A 16,265-nucleotide genomic window follows, 5' to 3' on the forward strand; every position below is an offset into this window, starting at 1 on the left:
TGGCGGCATGCTTTTTTAATGATGCAACAGCTGCGGATGCAACATGCTTCTTCTCGTTGAGTCGCACTTCCAGCTCCCAACAACACGCAGGCTTCTGCAGACATAATTCCCAGCAAGGAAATTCAGGGGGGGAGCTGGTGGTGAAGTCTTGTACCCCTGAGACTTCAGCAGGAGGCAAGCACAGTTCAAGCCCTTGGAGATTCTTCTTCAAGATGATAAACGTTGCAAATAAAAGTATGTCTCATTTCCTTGGCAATAAAAAAACCACTGCAGGCCACCCCCAGCAATTACATCTAAAGTTCGGGGTCTGGGCCCCCTTTTTTATACACACAAATCCTTTGTCTCTGAAGGCAGAGAGTTTCTGTACCTGGTCCAAACCAGTTCTGGGTGCATTCTGCCAGGCCACAACTTCTTCCTTTGTTAGTGTGGGCCAGGGTTATCAGACTCACCACAGGAGGTGGAACCAGCATTGTGGAAGGCAGACACAGCCCAATTCAGGCCCAGGTGCTACTCCTCCCACCACTCCCAATGCAGATAGGTCTATTTAGCCTTGTGCTGACTCACCCAGCCCCTGTCACTCACAAACCAGACATGGAATACACAACCTAGCAGAGGGAGGCTTGGATGGTTAGGCAAGAAAATACCTACTTTCTAAAATGCTATTTTCAAACACAAAATCAACTTCACTAAAAGATGTATTTTATCATTCTGAGTTCAGGTATACTAAATGTGTTTTTCTACCATGTTCCCTGGGACAGTTAGGATTATAAGATGTTATAATCAAACTGCCCATTCTGGCCTATGGGGACAGGTAGCCATGCAATAGTGAACACGAGATTGGCTATAATTCACTATCAGGACATGCCACACACATCAGGGCATGTCCTACCTTTCCCACATTTTGCAACCTGCCCTAGGGCCTACCTTAGGGGAATCTAACATGTAGAAAAGGGAAGGGTTAGGGACTGGTTAGTGGGTGGACTTACCAAGTCGACATGGCAGTACTAGACTGCACACAGGCTCTGCAATGGCAGGCCTGAGACACACTTTACAAGCTGTTTCTGCGGGTGGCACAATCAGTGCTGCAAGCCCACTAGCAGCATTAGATCCAAATGCCGTGGGCACACACAGTGCACTGTACTAGGGTCTGACAAGTAAATCAAATAAGGCAATCATGGAGTCACTAATACATTACAACAACAATTTACAATAGGGAGCACTTGCACTGTGGCACTGAATAGCAGTGACACAGTGCCCAAAGCATCTAAAACCAGCAAAAACATAAAGGGAGACTCACTCCAATAGTACCAGGTCTAACTATATATATATATTCGGTTTTGTCGCAAAAAATGAGGATTAAATCTTGGCGTGCTCCGCCGAGAGTGTACGCCAATTCCCTCGGGGCCTTTCAGGCATAGAGTGACACATAACAAAACACAATGGTTCAGCACTCCACACTAAGTAATATTAAGTCAATTACTTTTGATGAATCCGCTTAGTAGGGCTTAAAATTCTTTTATTCTGATTTCTTGATACATTTCTAGATGTATCAAGAAATCAGAATAAAAGAATTTTAAGCCCTACTAAGCGGATTCATCAAAAGTTATTGATTTACTATTACTTATTGTGGAGTGCTGAACCATTGTGTTTCGTTGTGGAATTTGGGGTGAATACCCTGGGGAGCCTAGGGGTATGTGGCTTCAGGTTCTTGGCACCCATATTTAGTGTACACAGGGGACCTAATTGTAGATAGGTGCAGTCATATTGCCTTGTACCCTTGGAGCTTTTTTTTGTTGTTGTTGATAGAGTGACGCATACATTATGCATGAAAGAAGAAGTTTAGGTGGAAAGCAGATCCTGTTAGAGCACTCTCAACACCAGCGACACTCTAGAACTGCTCACTTCAAATGTCTGTTTTTCCATCAAAGTTTTTAAGCATAGGATTAGCACAGTGCTATCCACGCCGAGATAGAAAATGACAAAGTCTTTTGCCATTTATACAGCAAAGTCTTTAAGCATAGGACTAGTACAGTGCTGTCCTTGCCGAGCTGTAAAATGACAAAAGCCATTTATCACTCCAGCCACAATATTACAGCTTTGAATTGGTAAAATACCAACTTAAGCCAACCTGAAATGAGAAAAAGCAACACCTGACACAGTGTTTCGCTCTAATTAGAGCTCTTCAGAGAGTGATAGCTCTGTCCAGACAAAAGGGAGCACCCAGTATTAAGTCAAAACAAAACCCTTTCAGGCATAGAGTGACACATACATTATGCAAAAAAGAAGGAGAGAACTCTGGGTAGTTCCCAAGTTTAGGTGGAAAGCAGCTCCTGTTAGAGCACTCTCAACACCAGCGACACTCTAGATCTGCTCACCTCAAATGTCTGTTTTTCTATCAAAGTTTTTAAGCATAGGATTAGCACAGTGCTATCCACGCCGAGACAGAAAATGACAAAGTCTTTTGCCATTTATACAGCAAAGTCTTTAAGCATAGGACTAGTACAGTGCTGTCCTTGCCGAGCTGTAAAATGACAAAAGCCATTTATCACTCCAGGCACAATATTACAGCTTTGAATTGGTAAAATACCAACTCAAGCCAACCTGAAATGAGTAAAAGCAACACCTGACACAGTGTTTCGCTCTAATTAGAGCTCTTCAGAGAGGTATCGCTTTGTCCAGACACAAGGGAGCACCCAGTATTAAGTCAAAACAAAAACCCTTTCAGGCATAGAGTGACACATGCATTATGCAAAAAAGAAGGAGAGAACTCTGGGTAGTTCCCAAGTTTAGGTGGAAAGCAGCTCCTGTTAGATCACTCTCAACACCAGCGACACTCTAGATCTGCTCACCTCAAATGTCTGTTTTTCTATCAAAGTTTTAAGCATAGGATTAGCACAGTGCTATCCACGCTGAGATAGAAAATGACAAAGTCTTTTGCCATTTATACAGCAAAGTCTTTAAGCATAGGACTAGTACAGTGCTGTCCTTGCCGAGCTGTAGAATGACAAAAGCTATTTATCACTCCAGGCACAATATTACATATTTGAATTGGTAAAATACCAACTCAAGCCAACTTGAAATGAGTAAAAGCAACCCCTGACACAGTGTTTCGCTCTAATTAGAGCTCTTCAGAGAGGTATAACTTTGTCCAGACACAAAGGAGCACCCAGTATTAAGTCAAAACAAAACCCTTTCAGGCATAGAGTGACGCATACATTATGCAAAAAAGGAGAGAACTCTGGGTAGTTTCCAAGTTTAGGTGGAAAGCAGCTCCTGTTAGAGCACTCTCAACACCAGCGACACTCTAGATTTGCTCACCTCAAATTTCTGTTTTTTCTATCAAAGTTTTTAAGCATAGGATTAGCACAGTGATATCCAAGAAACTCCTCCAAAAAGAAGAAGAGGCCACAGCAGGGGAAACATGAGTTGCATCTTTATTCAAATCCACAAGGCATGGCGATTCAAAACACCCATTGTGGCGAATGCATTTCAGCATCTGTGCCTTCTTCAGCACCGTGGGTGTAGCTAAACAAGAAGCAGGCGTGTATCCCGGATTAAGTATCCAGCCCCCTCCTCATTGATGAAGAGCTGCTCCGCCCCCAAGGTAAGTACCAATCGCCTTATACCTCCTTCTAGCCGCCTCGTGGATGGCGCCTACAGTTCCCAGCATGCAATGTTCAATACTGGCAGGTATTGCGGGGAGTAGATCAGTGCTCAGATGTTGGTGAACCCCAAAGTCCATGTGACCTTAAAACAAAGTGCCCCCTCGAGTCCCCAGACCGCATCAACCCCCATGCCACAGGAATCCTTTCGGCGGGGGCAAGGCAGGGAATCCACCTAGCCCAGCGTGATGTCGAATGACTTTAACACCGCCCCATCTCCTCCCTGGCCTGGAGGTGGGCCAAGGTCGTTCTAGTACCCTGGATTCCAACGACAATCAACCGAAGCGGAGACCAGCAAGTCCAAGGCCTCTTGAAGATGCGGGGGCCTCTTAAGCACGACACTGGAGCTTGCACTGTAAAATGTCCAAGAAACTCCTCCAAAAAGAAGAAGAGGCCACAGCAGGGGAAACATGAGATGCATCTTTATTCAAAACCACAAGCCATGGCGATTCAAAACACCCATTGTGGCAAATGCATTTCGGCGTCTGTGCCTTCTTCAGCGCCGAGGGTGTACCAAAACAAGAAGCAGGCGTGTATATACCGGATTAAGTATCCAGCCCCCTCCTGATTGATGAAGAGCTGCTCCGCCCCATATATATATATATATATATATATATATATATATATATATATATATATATATATATATATATATATATATATATATATATATATATATATATATATATATATATATATCAAGACAATAAAGATGCTCCGTCTTTCGTTGCGATTGCTTCTGCCAAACAGAAATTCACGAACCACCGGAGATGTAGGAAATCTATTCTTTTATTGTCCTCAAACAAAAAAAAGAGCGAGAGACAGAAAGAGAGAGAGAGAAAGAGAGAAAGAGAAAGAGAGAGACAGAGAGAGATTGAGATCAATTTAGATATATCTCAAGCAAGAGATAGTTTGTAGTCTTCTCATTAGATTTTATAGATATTCAAACTACCGGAAATTATAAAAGCTGCCTTTTCTAGACAAATCACAATACAGGTAAAAACTATTCCATTTTTTAACGCCCAGTGATTATCTTTCTACCTATCCAAGATTTGGGTCTCTAGACTGATCTGAGAGGAGACAGGTTGTAATAAAGTTTAGTGCAGTCAGCTTTTGAAGTCTTTTTTTCCTAATGCCTGTTTTTTGGTATCTTTCGCAGCTACCCATTTGGCCTGCCACAGGTGGAATGACACATGGGAGCACCCAAATGGTTACGCACATACATCATGCTGCTGGGGGAATAATGGTAGGTGAGAGGAGATGCTAGTAATTGAGTTGGAACTATGTCTTGAATGTTTCCCTTGTCCTTCCATGCTAGCGATGAAGAAATGGCCTTTAGAGTAGTTATTCAGCATGACACCTAACATTCACCTATTCCTTGTCTTGACCAAAAGTCACTCATTGCTATTCATGCTCACTTATCTTGGGACACATTTTTCAAAGAACATTTGTTCCGGTGACCTTGCAGTACTTTCTCCCCCCAAACAATAGAAATTTACATTGGATTCAATAAGCCTGTAAGAGTTCTGTTTTGCCTTGAACTTTATGTTGGCCGTTTTAAATGTTCCTGTCCCTAGTGACCCCACATAAAGGGGACAAATGGAATGCCATGTTTGTCCTGGTAATAGCCATACCTTCTAGGATGCACTGAATGTTGCAGAACTGAAGATGACTGCAAAGTGATAACCTTGTGCCCTCTGCATATTTTGCAAATTGGAGCTTCAGTAACTTCTCCCTTGAAGGTACTGCTTTAAAGTGCAAAGGTCAACATAAGTGTGTTATATCTAGATGATGTAGAATTCTCTTCTAATGTTAAGATCTATTCAAAGTGAGTGAATCTTTAAAGATTCCTGATGCCAATAGCATTCCAGGTAAATGTTATTTCATCTACTATTCTGCTTGAAATCATAAAGACAACCTTGATGATTATGTAGCTATTCCTTACTTAAGCTGAGTGATTTGGGAAGTGTGGTCTATTGATAGGAGAGGGATAATTTGTGGAGGGCAGAGATGGCGGTTACTGAAGGTGGGCCTTGTACTGGGTTGTGCCTGGCTCTCTTTTTTGTGTATTTACAGCTAAGAGTCTGGACTTTTCAAGTCCGAATTACACAGTGGAGCAGCTACATGATGTTCAGTGTCATACTATACAATTCTGAAGGAGACTGGGTAAGTAAGAAGGGACGTCAGAGGGGGGAATTACTTATACATTACTGTGTTTCCTTTATCCTCCATGGATGTATTTCTGTCACATGTTAGTTGTGTGAGACACATTTAAAGCTGAAATCTGAAGGACAATCGTCCAATTTTGATTATGCAATTCAGGATGCTGAGATCCACTATGATGAAATATCTTGAAGCTGAACATTCACGAAGTAAACTGCTGCCACAACAATTTAGAGATACGCAGAAATACTGAGATGCTTTGATGAGCGAAAAGTCAGGTAGCAGGATAGCCATTTACATCTTATGCAGAAGAGTGGCAAGATGCTTGCTCTTCATGAATTAAAATACAAGCAATTTTAACCCAAAATAAATATATAAGATTCTCTTGTGAAAAAGGGTATCCTCTAAGCCGAGCAAAGAGTTGTAGCATGACCAGTCTACAGAGCTTCTTTTTTGGGCAGCACATCTGTATTCTGTCTGATTACTGGTGATACAAAATCAGTTGTAAATAAACAAACTCTGATTAGCTATGAAATACAACTGATCCATCGTAAACAAAAGCAACATATTTCAATTTTATTCGCTAAAATACATGATTAGATTTACATTTATTCATATGATCTGTCATAACGGGCAGGCTATAAGGTGTTATTTCAACTTTCCTTTTTTCTTTAAAAATTCAACATGAGTCAATCATAATCTTCCAACACGTGCGCCATAAATGTCCATTTTAGCATTAACTTTCATTCAAGGGCCTCCTTGTGCCTCAGGGACATGGGGTGCATGCAGGGAGCACTACATGTGCCCCCTGTGTGCATGCACCCCATTTCCTGCGCGTCATTGTCATTGCATGCCATACCGTGCAGGAACTGTTTTTGACGTTCCCATTGTGGTGCCCACTTTCGCAGGAACTGCAATGAGAACGTCAAATAATAGTTTTAAAATTTGAGAGTGACCCCTTAGCACACCAGGGGAATAGAGTACTTTAAACAGTAAAAAAGGGGGATTTCTTCCCTTGGCGAGCAACTGAAGTTACACAGACATAATAGTTGTCTAGGTCAACTAAACACAGTTAAATAGGTTTTGTACGCTATAATGCACCCACACAGTAACAGTATAGTTTTGTCATTTATTTAGTAAAAAATGTTTCTATATATTACATTGCTTAAAAACAAGCCATTGCGCGCCTTTTGAGTTGTAAAAAGAGGAGCACACAAGATTCAAGGCTATCGGGAGTGGGAGACTTTTTGGATTGTTTATCATTAGAAAAACGAGACCCATGCCATAAGAAGAACCCACCCCGCGATAGTTTTACTCTTACCCTTATAGAATCACGAGATTGAGATTTGGCAAACAGTTACATTTTGGGGCAACTAATAAGGATTAACAGACAGCCCGTATATACAAAAGTTAAAGGAAGAATCGCCGAGGGCAGTGTCCATTTAAAAAAATAAGTAATAAGGTGAAACCTACAGTCAAAGAAAGAGCGGCTTCTAGGAGAAGCGATTTTAAAATTAAGAAGGAACGCTTTAAGACTCAAAAGATGACGCGAGAGAAATCCTAGAGATACAACTTAGGGTGATGTAACCAGGAAATCTCTTTGCAAGTGGTAACCAACCAGTGCCCAGAAGCAGGAGAGACTGATCATTTAGTCTTGAAAAGATGGCAGAGTATCAATAAAGGCCATCGAAACGCGTCAACGCCATTGTTGCACAATCAAGAAACCAAATCTATCCTGTAGACAAGATATACAACGGGTCCAGGTTTAGATTCTGTGAATACCAGGTTTCCAGATGTGCTAAATATAAAGACCTATAAGAAGTGTCTGTTTGTATCTCCCCCAATGTGTTTCTTGTTTCTCTTTAATCAATTCATGTTGATGAAAATTATTTGTGATTTAATGTGTTTTTAACTATTATGTGTATAAAATGATGTTAATGTAATTGTAAAATGTTTTTATAAAGGCGCGCAATGGCTTGTTTTTAAGCAATGTAATATATAGAAACATATTTTACTAAATAAATAACAAAACTATACTGTTACTGTGTGGGTGCATTATAGCGTACAAAACCTATTTACTGTGTTCAGTTGACCTAGACAAATATTATGTCTGTGTAACTTCAGTTGCTCGCCAAGGGAAGAAATCCCACTTTTTTAACCTCAAATATTAGCCCGCCAAACACAAGAAATACTTGTAATCGGGCGGGTGGCCTGACCACGGGTTTGGTGGTGCGGCTGCAGGGCAAAACCGACGCTGCACTGCCAAACTCGTATCTGGCCCCACAATGGGACATAAGAGCTTGGCTAGCAGGGAACATATATATCAGAGAAAAAGATTTACGAGAGGCAGGAAAATATGTAAACCCATGTTCTGCCATCTGAGAATATCGGCAGACATATCCACCAGAGCATAAGATCTCATTACATGCAACAAAACAGCCCTAGCTATTTCCTTTTAGCTACAGGTGCTTCTTGAAGAAGAAGAGTTTAGCTCTTGAATACTAAAAGATGAGTCTATCCACGGGTTAAGGATGATGTTGAAGTCCACGCAAATCATCAATGGTTCTGACCATTGATGTAGCTTAGAAAACTGACAATTAAAGACCACAGGATCATCAGTGTTGGCCCAGTTGAGTACACATTGCATAGTGCATAATAGGCCCCTGTTGTCTGTTGCTATGAGCCATCATCCACCTATCCTGAACCAGTAGGGCAATCCCTCTCCGAGAGAAGTGAAGCAAGCTGAGGATAGAACTTCATCCCAGAAATCAATAAGAGGGGAGGCGTGTTTATTCAAGAACTGAGTTTACTGTAGGCCAACTAAATGTGGATGAAGATAGCGTAGAACCTCTTTAATTAATTTTTGCTCATTAGATGCTTACATTTAATTGATATTCCACAAAAGAATATGAAGATGCTGGTCAGGACCACACCCCAGGCTAAACCTTGACATTCTTGATTGAATAACTTGCACACCCTGAAAGAGAACAACAGCACAGAATAATTATTGGTCCTAATGTTACCATCCACAACCATAAGGCCTCATTTTTTCCCCAACAACCTGACCAAACATTCCAACAAAAAAATCAGTATAAAGACAAAAGTGACCCAGACCCTGGCCCCGCCACCCACCCCGAACCCCAGCCTTCCCCCAACCCTATCTCTTCCATGCAAGTCCCAGAAAAAGGGCTGACCAACCCTGGTCAAAAGAATACCACTAGCACTGCAGTACACATGAGTATATAAAGTCCCCTACCCCCCAGAGCACCGCAGACCAAGGATGGATGTGGGAAAAAGAACTAAAGGGGTAGGGCAGTGACCGCCCGAGACACCCGTGCAAAGGACCAAAAATGTTTTTACCCAGAGCCATAATTAATAAATGAAGAACCCTCATGAAACCTTCATGAAATCTAACCTAGGTGTCAGCTGACCCTGCAGACCTAAAGCTTCCATTAACAGAGAGAAATAAAAAAAAGAAAAGAGGGAAGGCGTACCCGAGAAACTAAGTTAACCACTCTGTAACAACCTACAAGGAAAAAGAATCAAGAAGAAAAAGACAAACGAGAATCAACCAGATCCATTAGTCTACTTATTTCCCTCCACTGACTTGGTCAACAGCTCCTCACCGCAGGCTGTTTAATACATGAATACATTTGCTCCTCATATTGGATGCACAGGTTTGCTGGCTCCAGTAATGAAACCGAAGTTCCAAGCTTTTGAAGTTCCGGAATATGCTCTCTCAACTTCCAATGCCAAACTACAGTCTCATGAGAGAAATCTGATCGAACAAAAAAGTCCAATCCTGCCGCTTCACTGGTGATCCTGGATGAGCATCCATGTTTATCTACTGAGGGAGGAGGAAGTTACCCACATATATCAGGATGGCTTGTGAATAACGAGGATATGAGAATGGATAGCGATGGGCTCTCTGAATCATGCTGTCCATGTCCAGCACTCCAGTGTCGAAAAGGCTTCCCTAAACAACCAAAATATATAGCCTCTAGGATTGGTCCTCTGATCCCTCGAGATCCTCAATATCTTGAGGTTATTCTGGTGAGACCTATTCTCCAAATCTTAAACGCTTGATTAGAGCATGGTCATTGGAACTACATGTCATGGGATCTGGCTCTTGACTGCTCTCAAGAGAGTTTTATGGCTTTTCTGAACCTTCTGAACTTGCACAAGTTGTGAGTTGAGAGTGTCCATATTTGCAGAGAGTTTCCATTAATCCTAGGGTTATCTCAGATCACAATTCTTTATCGAAGAAATGGGCTGAGTGTTATCTTTCCGGTTCTGTTATAGTGCTAATGAAGCTGCAATTTCTGGGATCAAGGACTCTCAAGGGACTATTGTGAAAAATCCTGCCCTTATCCAAGAGGAGTTCCACAGCATTTATCAGAAGTTGTGTGACTAAGAATTGGTCCTTTCCACAGACCAGATCATTCAGTTTCTTCGGGTCCACCATCATCGGAAACTGTCTGCTACAAAATAGCTTAAGCAAGAAGGTCAAATATCAGTCTTTGAAGTGTAAAACGCTATTGGCTAGCTGGTGCGAGGTAAGGCCTATGGCACCGATCAACTTCCATTGAATTTCTATGTTAGATTGTCACATCTTATATTACCAGTTCTCCATGCTCTATTCAACTCTTTTGAATTACTTGCAAAATTTCAAAAAATAGACCCACATCGTCATCCTTCCTAAGACAGGGAAAGATCCCTTTCTCAGTGGTTCATATCAGCCTATTTCTTTGATTAATGCTGATCCCAAGATGTATACTTAAATTTTAGGAAACAAGCTTTAGCAATGGTTATTTCTGATCTTTTTGATGAAAATCAACATGGTTTTGTTCCAGGGAGGTAAAACACTGCCCATGTCAATATTGTTATCACTGCATTTGAGGCAGGCTGTGCTCAGGGAAATCAGGGCAGAGCAATCATGTTGGACCCTGAAAAGGCCTTTGACTGGGGTTCATGACCTTTTCTTAGGGCCATTATGGCTGTGTAAGGCTTTGGGCCGCGCTTTATTGCTTTGATTCAACAGCTTGACCAGAATCTTAAGGCTAGGGTTCAATGTTCAGGGTCTTCTACCAACCTAATTTAGATAAATCGTGGCACCCATAACTTGATGTCCACTTTCACCTTTGCTCTTTGTGCATTATATAGAACCTTAAATTCAAGCCCTCATGAGCCTGAGAAATACTGCTTTGCTGCGGATCAATGTGAGCTCAAAGTGCTTGCCTGTGCGGACGACATTACCACCATGACCTTTGCCCCAGAGGATTCTCAGGCAGCTTTTGAAAAATTGGCTAATGAATATGGGGCTACCTCTGGGTACAAACTAAACTTTGATAAGACCCTGCTCCTCCCCATCACAGTCCCTTCTTGGGATGATAGGCGATTGATCAATTCGGTGACCTACCTGGGGACCGAAGTCTCTGTGAAAATGGAGGATGTAAGGGAATCTAATTATGGCGTACTATCCGGCAGAACACAGGAGAGATTGAGTAAGTGGCATCATTTTCACATTGGTATAATCTGTCAATGCAACCTAATCACAGTGATAATTCTCCCTTGCTACCTATACCTTTTTCTGGCATACCATTATATTTAGCCAAATAGTTTTTACACAGACAGAAGCTATCTGGCAAAAGTTCATTTGGGGGTATAAAAAGCCTAGGGCTAACATACATATGTTACAGCAACCATGACTGGAGGGTGGACTTTAATTACCAGATTTACGTTTCTACTTTCTAGCAGCATTCATGTCCAGACTAGTGAAAGCATTGTGGTGCGAACCAGCTAGGCGGATTGTTTCCAGAATTCCTCTCTTTCGGGGAACCAATATCACCCCACACTTTGGCATTATCGATAGTGTCTATTTGAAGCAAACTCGTTTTGAGATTGACTCTATTTGGGCCTATCCGAAAATGCAGATGTTGGTGATTACATCATTTAACACATTTTGTTATATAGGTTCTAATCCTAACTTTACCCGTCAACTGCACGGATATTGGATCGACTGCTGTCAGAAATCCTGCATACTTACTTTAGGCTCTTTCTTTGCGGGTGAGTGTCTTCTCTCTTTCGAGATAATATCACAGCGATTTCTCTTCCTTGCTTGCTGTATCAAGTTGCATTGTTGATGAACTAAGCCATGCTGATCATGAAGCTGTACTGATGAAAATCGAACAGGCGCTGGTAGAGGGGCGGTGTCAGGGCAGCAGTGGCGGGAACAGGGGAAGCGCGAGAGAGCAGGCACAGATGAGGAGGGAATTAGAATAATTAACAATAAAACAAAATAAAGATAAAAACAAAGACAGATGCTGGAGAGTGGCAGAAACAGATTAGCAACAAGTAAACAAACACAATTAGACCAGGATCGCAAAATCTCGGAGGCAGCAGCCTCGAACACACAGGGCCAGGGGCTCCGCAGGCAGTGACGAAGAGCAGGAGCTGCAGGGAGAGTGCAGGTCTATGACCGAAGTCAAGAAGAGTGCCAATGAGGGAGAAAAGGTTCCGTTTTGGGGAAAGAACACCGGTCTGCGTACCTGATTAGCAGGAGCCCAGGGCACACTTAGTCAAGAAGCATCAAACATCAGGCAAAAAGTAGGGGGCACCCATTCAAAAAGGGGATCTTTCCTACACAGCCCCCCAACAAAAGAGGAGGAGACTAACCTTTCATTAGCAAGCCTTAATTGTCACTAAAAGACACTAGTAAGACGTGCTTTCACTTTTTTTTTCTTTCACGCTTAAATATTTGTAAAGTATATTTCATTCCTGTGCACTTTTTAACTTTTTAAAACTATGATTGGGGGTTGGTTGTTGCTCTTGATACTCGCTCCCACCGCAACTAGGGAGCATCATACCTCCTATATTTTCTGCCTGACTCTCTGGTTCGCCGCGGGTTCTTCCGTTTTTACAGAGAGAGTTCCTTTTTCTCTTCTCTTTGTTCCTTTGCTGGCAGCTATTTTGGGTGGGTGACGGTCTAGCATTTTTATATTTCCCGTACCTGGGGGCTTCTTAAGCAGATGCAGGGCCAGGCGCGCAGCTGGCGCGCTACTGGTGTGCCGTAGGTAAGCCCATCTGCACCCACCCAAGCTCGGACTGCACTCAGCGCCAGCCCCCTGTTAGTTTGGCCTCAGAAATTAAGGGACCTATTATCTATTCTAGGGATTCCCTGTTTTCTTATCAATGCCTTATGTAGGCATTGCCTGGGTCTTCAGTTAGACCCTCACTGCTGCACAAGTGGCCCAAAATGCTTGGTTTGCGATTTCTTCCTCACTAACTTTCATTGTACCTCTTTAGCTTCTACTAAATTGCCAGAGGCACCCTCTAAACAATTTTAAATAAGTTGTAGTTGTACCCTTAGCAATACCAGATTGCTTGTTAGGCATGCACTAAATTTCGCGGTCTTTATGGAGAGTCAGAATATTGATCTGGCCTTTATCACTGAAACCTGGGCAGATTTATCATCTGATGAGACCGAATATCTGCATTACCCACGGGGTTCAGAATATTTAGACATGACGGCCCACTAAAAAAGGGCGGAGGGCTTCCAATCATATCCAGAGATAATTGAAAACTATTTTCAATATCATTCCTCATAGGTCACTCTGTGAATCTATACATTCTAAAATTGAACTTAACGGTCACTATTCTTTCAATGGACTTCTCAGTTATAGACCACCTGGGTCTAGAACAGCCTTTACAAAATCAATTGGTAGTCTCCTAGAATTAAAAGCTGACGCCAAAGATTTTACTATTCTAGGCGATTTTACTTTCCATATGGAAAACCCGTTTGATTCAGAGTCTCTGAACTTAATGGTTAATATGGATGGTGCAGTACTAACACAAATTGTCCAGGGCTCCTCACACAAAGCTGGGCATCTTCTTGATGGCATTGTCATGGACAATCCACAGCTCATCTGGACATCTTCCCTTCCCTTGACATGGGCTGACCATAAGGTGAGCATGTTTGAGCTAAATGGCCTATCTGAGGCAAAAAAAATAATGCCCACAAATTGGAAGTTCTACTCGACGCCTATGGAGTACTATTGATGCTGGTCAGTTTAATTCAGCTCTTATTCATTAAACTCCATTGGTCAGCCTATCATCAATGGCTGGACGTATCACTAACTCAGTTAGCTCCAGCAAAGAACCTTCATAGCCATAAGACTAATCCCTCTGAACCCTGGTTTACCGGAGATACTAGATGGAAAAAGCAGGAAAGTAAGCGATCAGAACATAAATGGAGACTTGAGTATACACCAGAAGATAAAGAGAGATATAAAGTCAATTTACAGATCTACAAAAAAATGATTCTAATTGAGAAAAAGAAATTCTTTGAAGCAAAAATAGAAGGAAATGTGAACTCCTCTAAGGATTTATTCTCAAACAGTTAAAAAACTTCCAGATCCAAAGAATCCTAATAATAATCAACAATTCTGTAACAAACTAGCACTTCACTTCCAAGACAAAGTTAAATCTCTCTATAGGTCTTTTCTAGATAATAGTCAAACTGTCAATTTAAACAGACCAGCGAAGGACGAGCATACTGTGAGTACCCTATCCCATTTTGGGTCTCTGACGGTGGATCAGACACAAAAGACACTGATGCAGATTAAATTGGGCTCACCACAGGACCCATATCCGGCCAAGATACTTCACTTGGTCCCAGGGGTGATAGCTCACACCTCACGGCCATGTTAAACAACCTCTTTGAAGCAGGATATTTTCCAATAGACTGGAAGATAGGGTCTAATAAAGGAAGAATAGTATTCTTCCTTTATTAAAAAAAAATCTTAGATACTGCTGACCCCAACAATTATCGACCAATTACTCGATTACCTTTACCTGCCAAATTGGAGAAAAAAAAATCGTCAACCAGGAATTAACTGCCTTTTTAGACAAAACAAAGAGTCTTGATATCACACAGTTCGGATTTCGTAGTTATCATAGAACCGAACTGGTGTTGATTTCAGCCACGGAAGAAATCAGGCAGATGATACATAGTGGAGGAAATGCGGCTCTGCTCCTCTTGGATCTTTCAGCCGCATATGATAAGGTTAATCCCTATTTTAATTGATCACCTTGAATCAATTAGGATCAAAGACAATGCATTCAAGTTCATCACCTCTTTTCTGGCTGACCGTATCCAGACAGTCTCTCACTGTAATTTTAACTCATCAACCATCTCTTTGCCCTGTGGGGTCCCTCAGGCCTAACCCCTGAGCCCCACTCTATTTAAAGTCTATGTTACCCCACTTGCAACTCCAATCAGCTCATTTGGTTTCTCTCTGGTTTCACATGCAGATGACACACAGATTGTTGTATCTGTCACTGATAATCCTGAAGCCACAGCAGTTCAGTTTCACAACTGTATGCTTCATATCAGGAAGTGGATGAGCAGCAACTGCCTAAAATTAAATTCCTCAAAGACTGGTATCCTGTTGTTTGGTAATAACCCCTCTTTTTCGTCGAACGCCTGATGGCCCCAGGATCCCCAGTGGTAAAGTAAAAAACCTTGGAGTAATTATTGAAACTTAGCTATCTTTTGAAGGACAAATTAATCACATTACTTCCTTGTCTTTTTTCATTTTGAAAACTCTAAGGAAAGTGTTGCCTTTCATTCCATTGAGCTTTCAAAAGATGTTCGTTACAACTCTTATTTCATCCAAAGTAGACTACTGCAACAAGCTTTTTATTATTATTCAAAATCAATTTTTACATAAGTTACAAACGCTGCAGAATGCCACAGCACGGTTACATCTCAAGCATTGATCCAATTAGACTGGCTCCTAATAGGTAAACCAATCGAGTTTAAGACACTCTGTATTGCCTTCAATTCACAACAAGGTGTAGGCCCTCAATATTTGATACAGCGTTTTCAACGCTATATCCCAGCACGCTCCCTATGCTCATCCACCAGTAGAAACCTTGTAATCCACAGATTTAAAAAAGCCCACTGGGATGGTAGCAGATTCGTCTCATGCACAATAAGGCTGTGGAACTCACTCCCGACTAAACTATTAAGACAGATCTACTGGCATTCAGGCAGAATCTAAAAACTTGGCTATTTAGAAAATAATTTTGATGTCTTCCAGATTTTTATCCTGTCTGTGTCTGCTAGTGCCTAGGTAGCCCTAGGAAATTGTGTCGCTTTATAAATTTTATTTTAATTTCATAAGTGGAAGAACCTGGAAAGTCCATCTGCATTGGAATGGGCAGTCCCAGGTCAGTGTTCAACTGTAAAGTCTGTTCCCTGTAGGAAGATGGACCACCTCAAAAGTTTGGGATTCTCATCTTTCATTTGCATTATTCATTTGAGAGGTCTGTGGTCAGTTTGAACTGTGTAGTGAGATCCAAACAGGTATGGTCTCAACTTCTTTAGGTACTAAACCAGAGCATAGGCCTCCCTCTCAATGACACTTCAAAGCTGCT

General features: G+C 41.8%; 1 protein-coding gene across 1 annotated transcript in view; it reads left to right on the forward strand.

The window, feature by feature from the left end:
* LOC147708713 (uncharacterized) overlaps positions 1-16,265 on the forward strand; it is a 273,705-nt gene that overhangs the window by 116,947 nt on the left and 140,493 nt on the right. The window contains exon 14 of the mRNA XM_086925763.1: positions 5,739-5,828. Within this exon, the coding sequence (XP_086781889.1) occupies positions 5,739-5,828 (90 nt within the window). The remainder of the gene's footprint in view (positions 1-5,738; positions 5,829-16,265) is intronic.

This window comes from Lissotriton vulgaris, chromosome 6 (assembly GCF_964263255.1).
Source record: "Lissotriton vulgaris chromosome 6, aLisVul1.2, whole genome shotgun sequence".
Lineage (NCBI taxonomy): Eukaryota > Metazoa > Chordata > Amphibia > Caudata > Salamandridae > Lissotriton > Lissotriton vulgaris.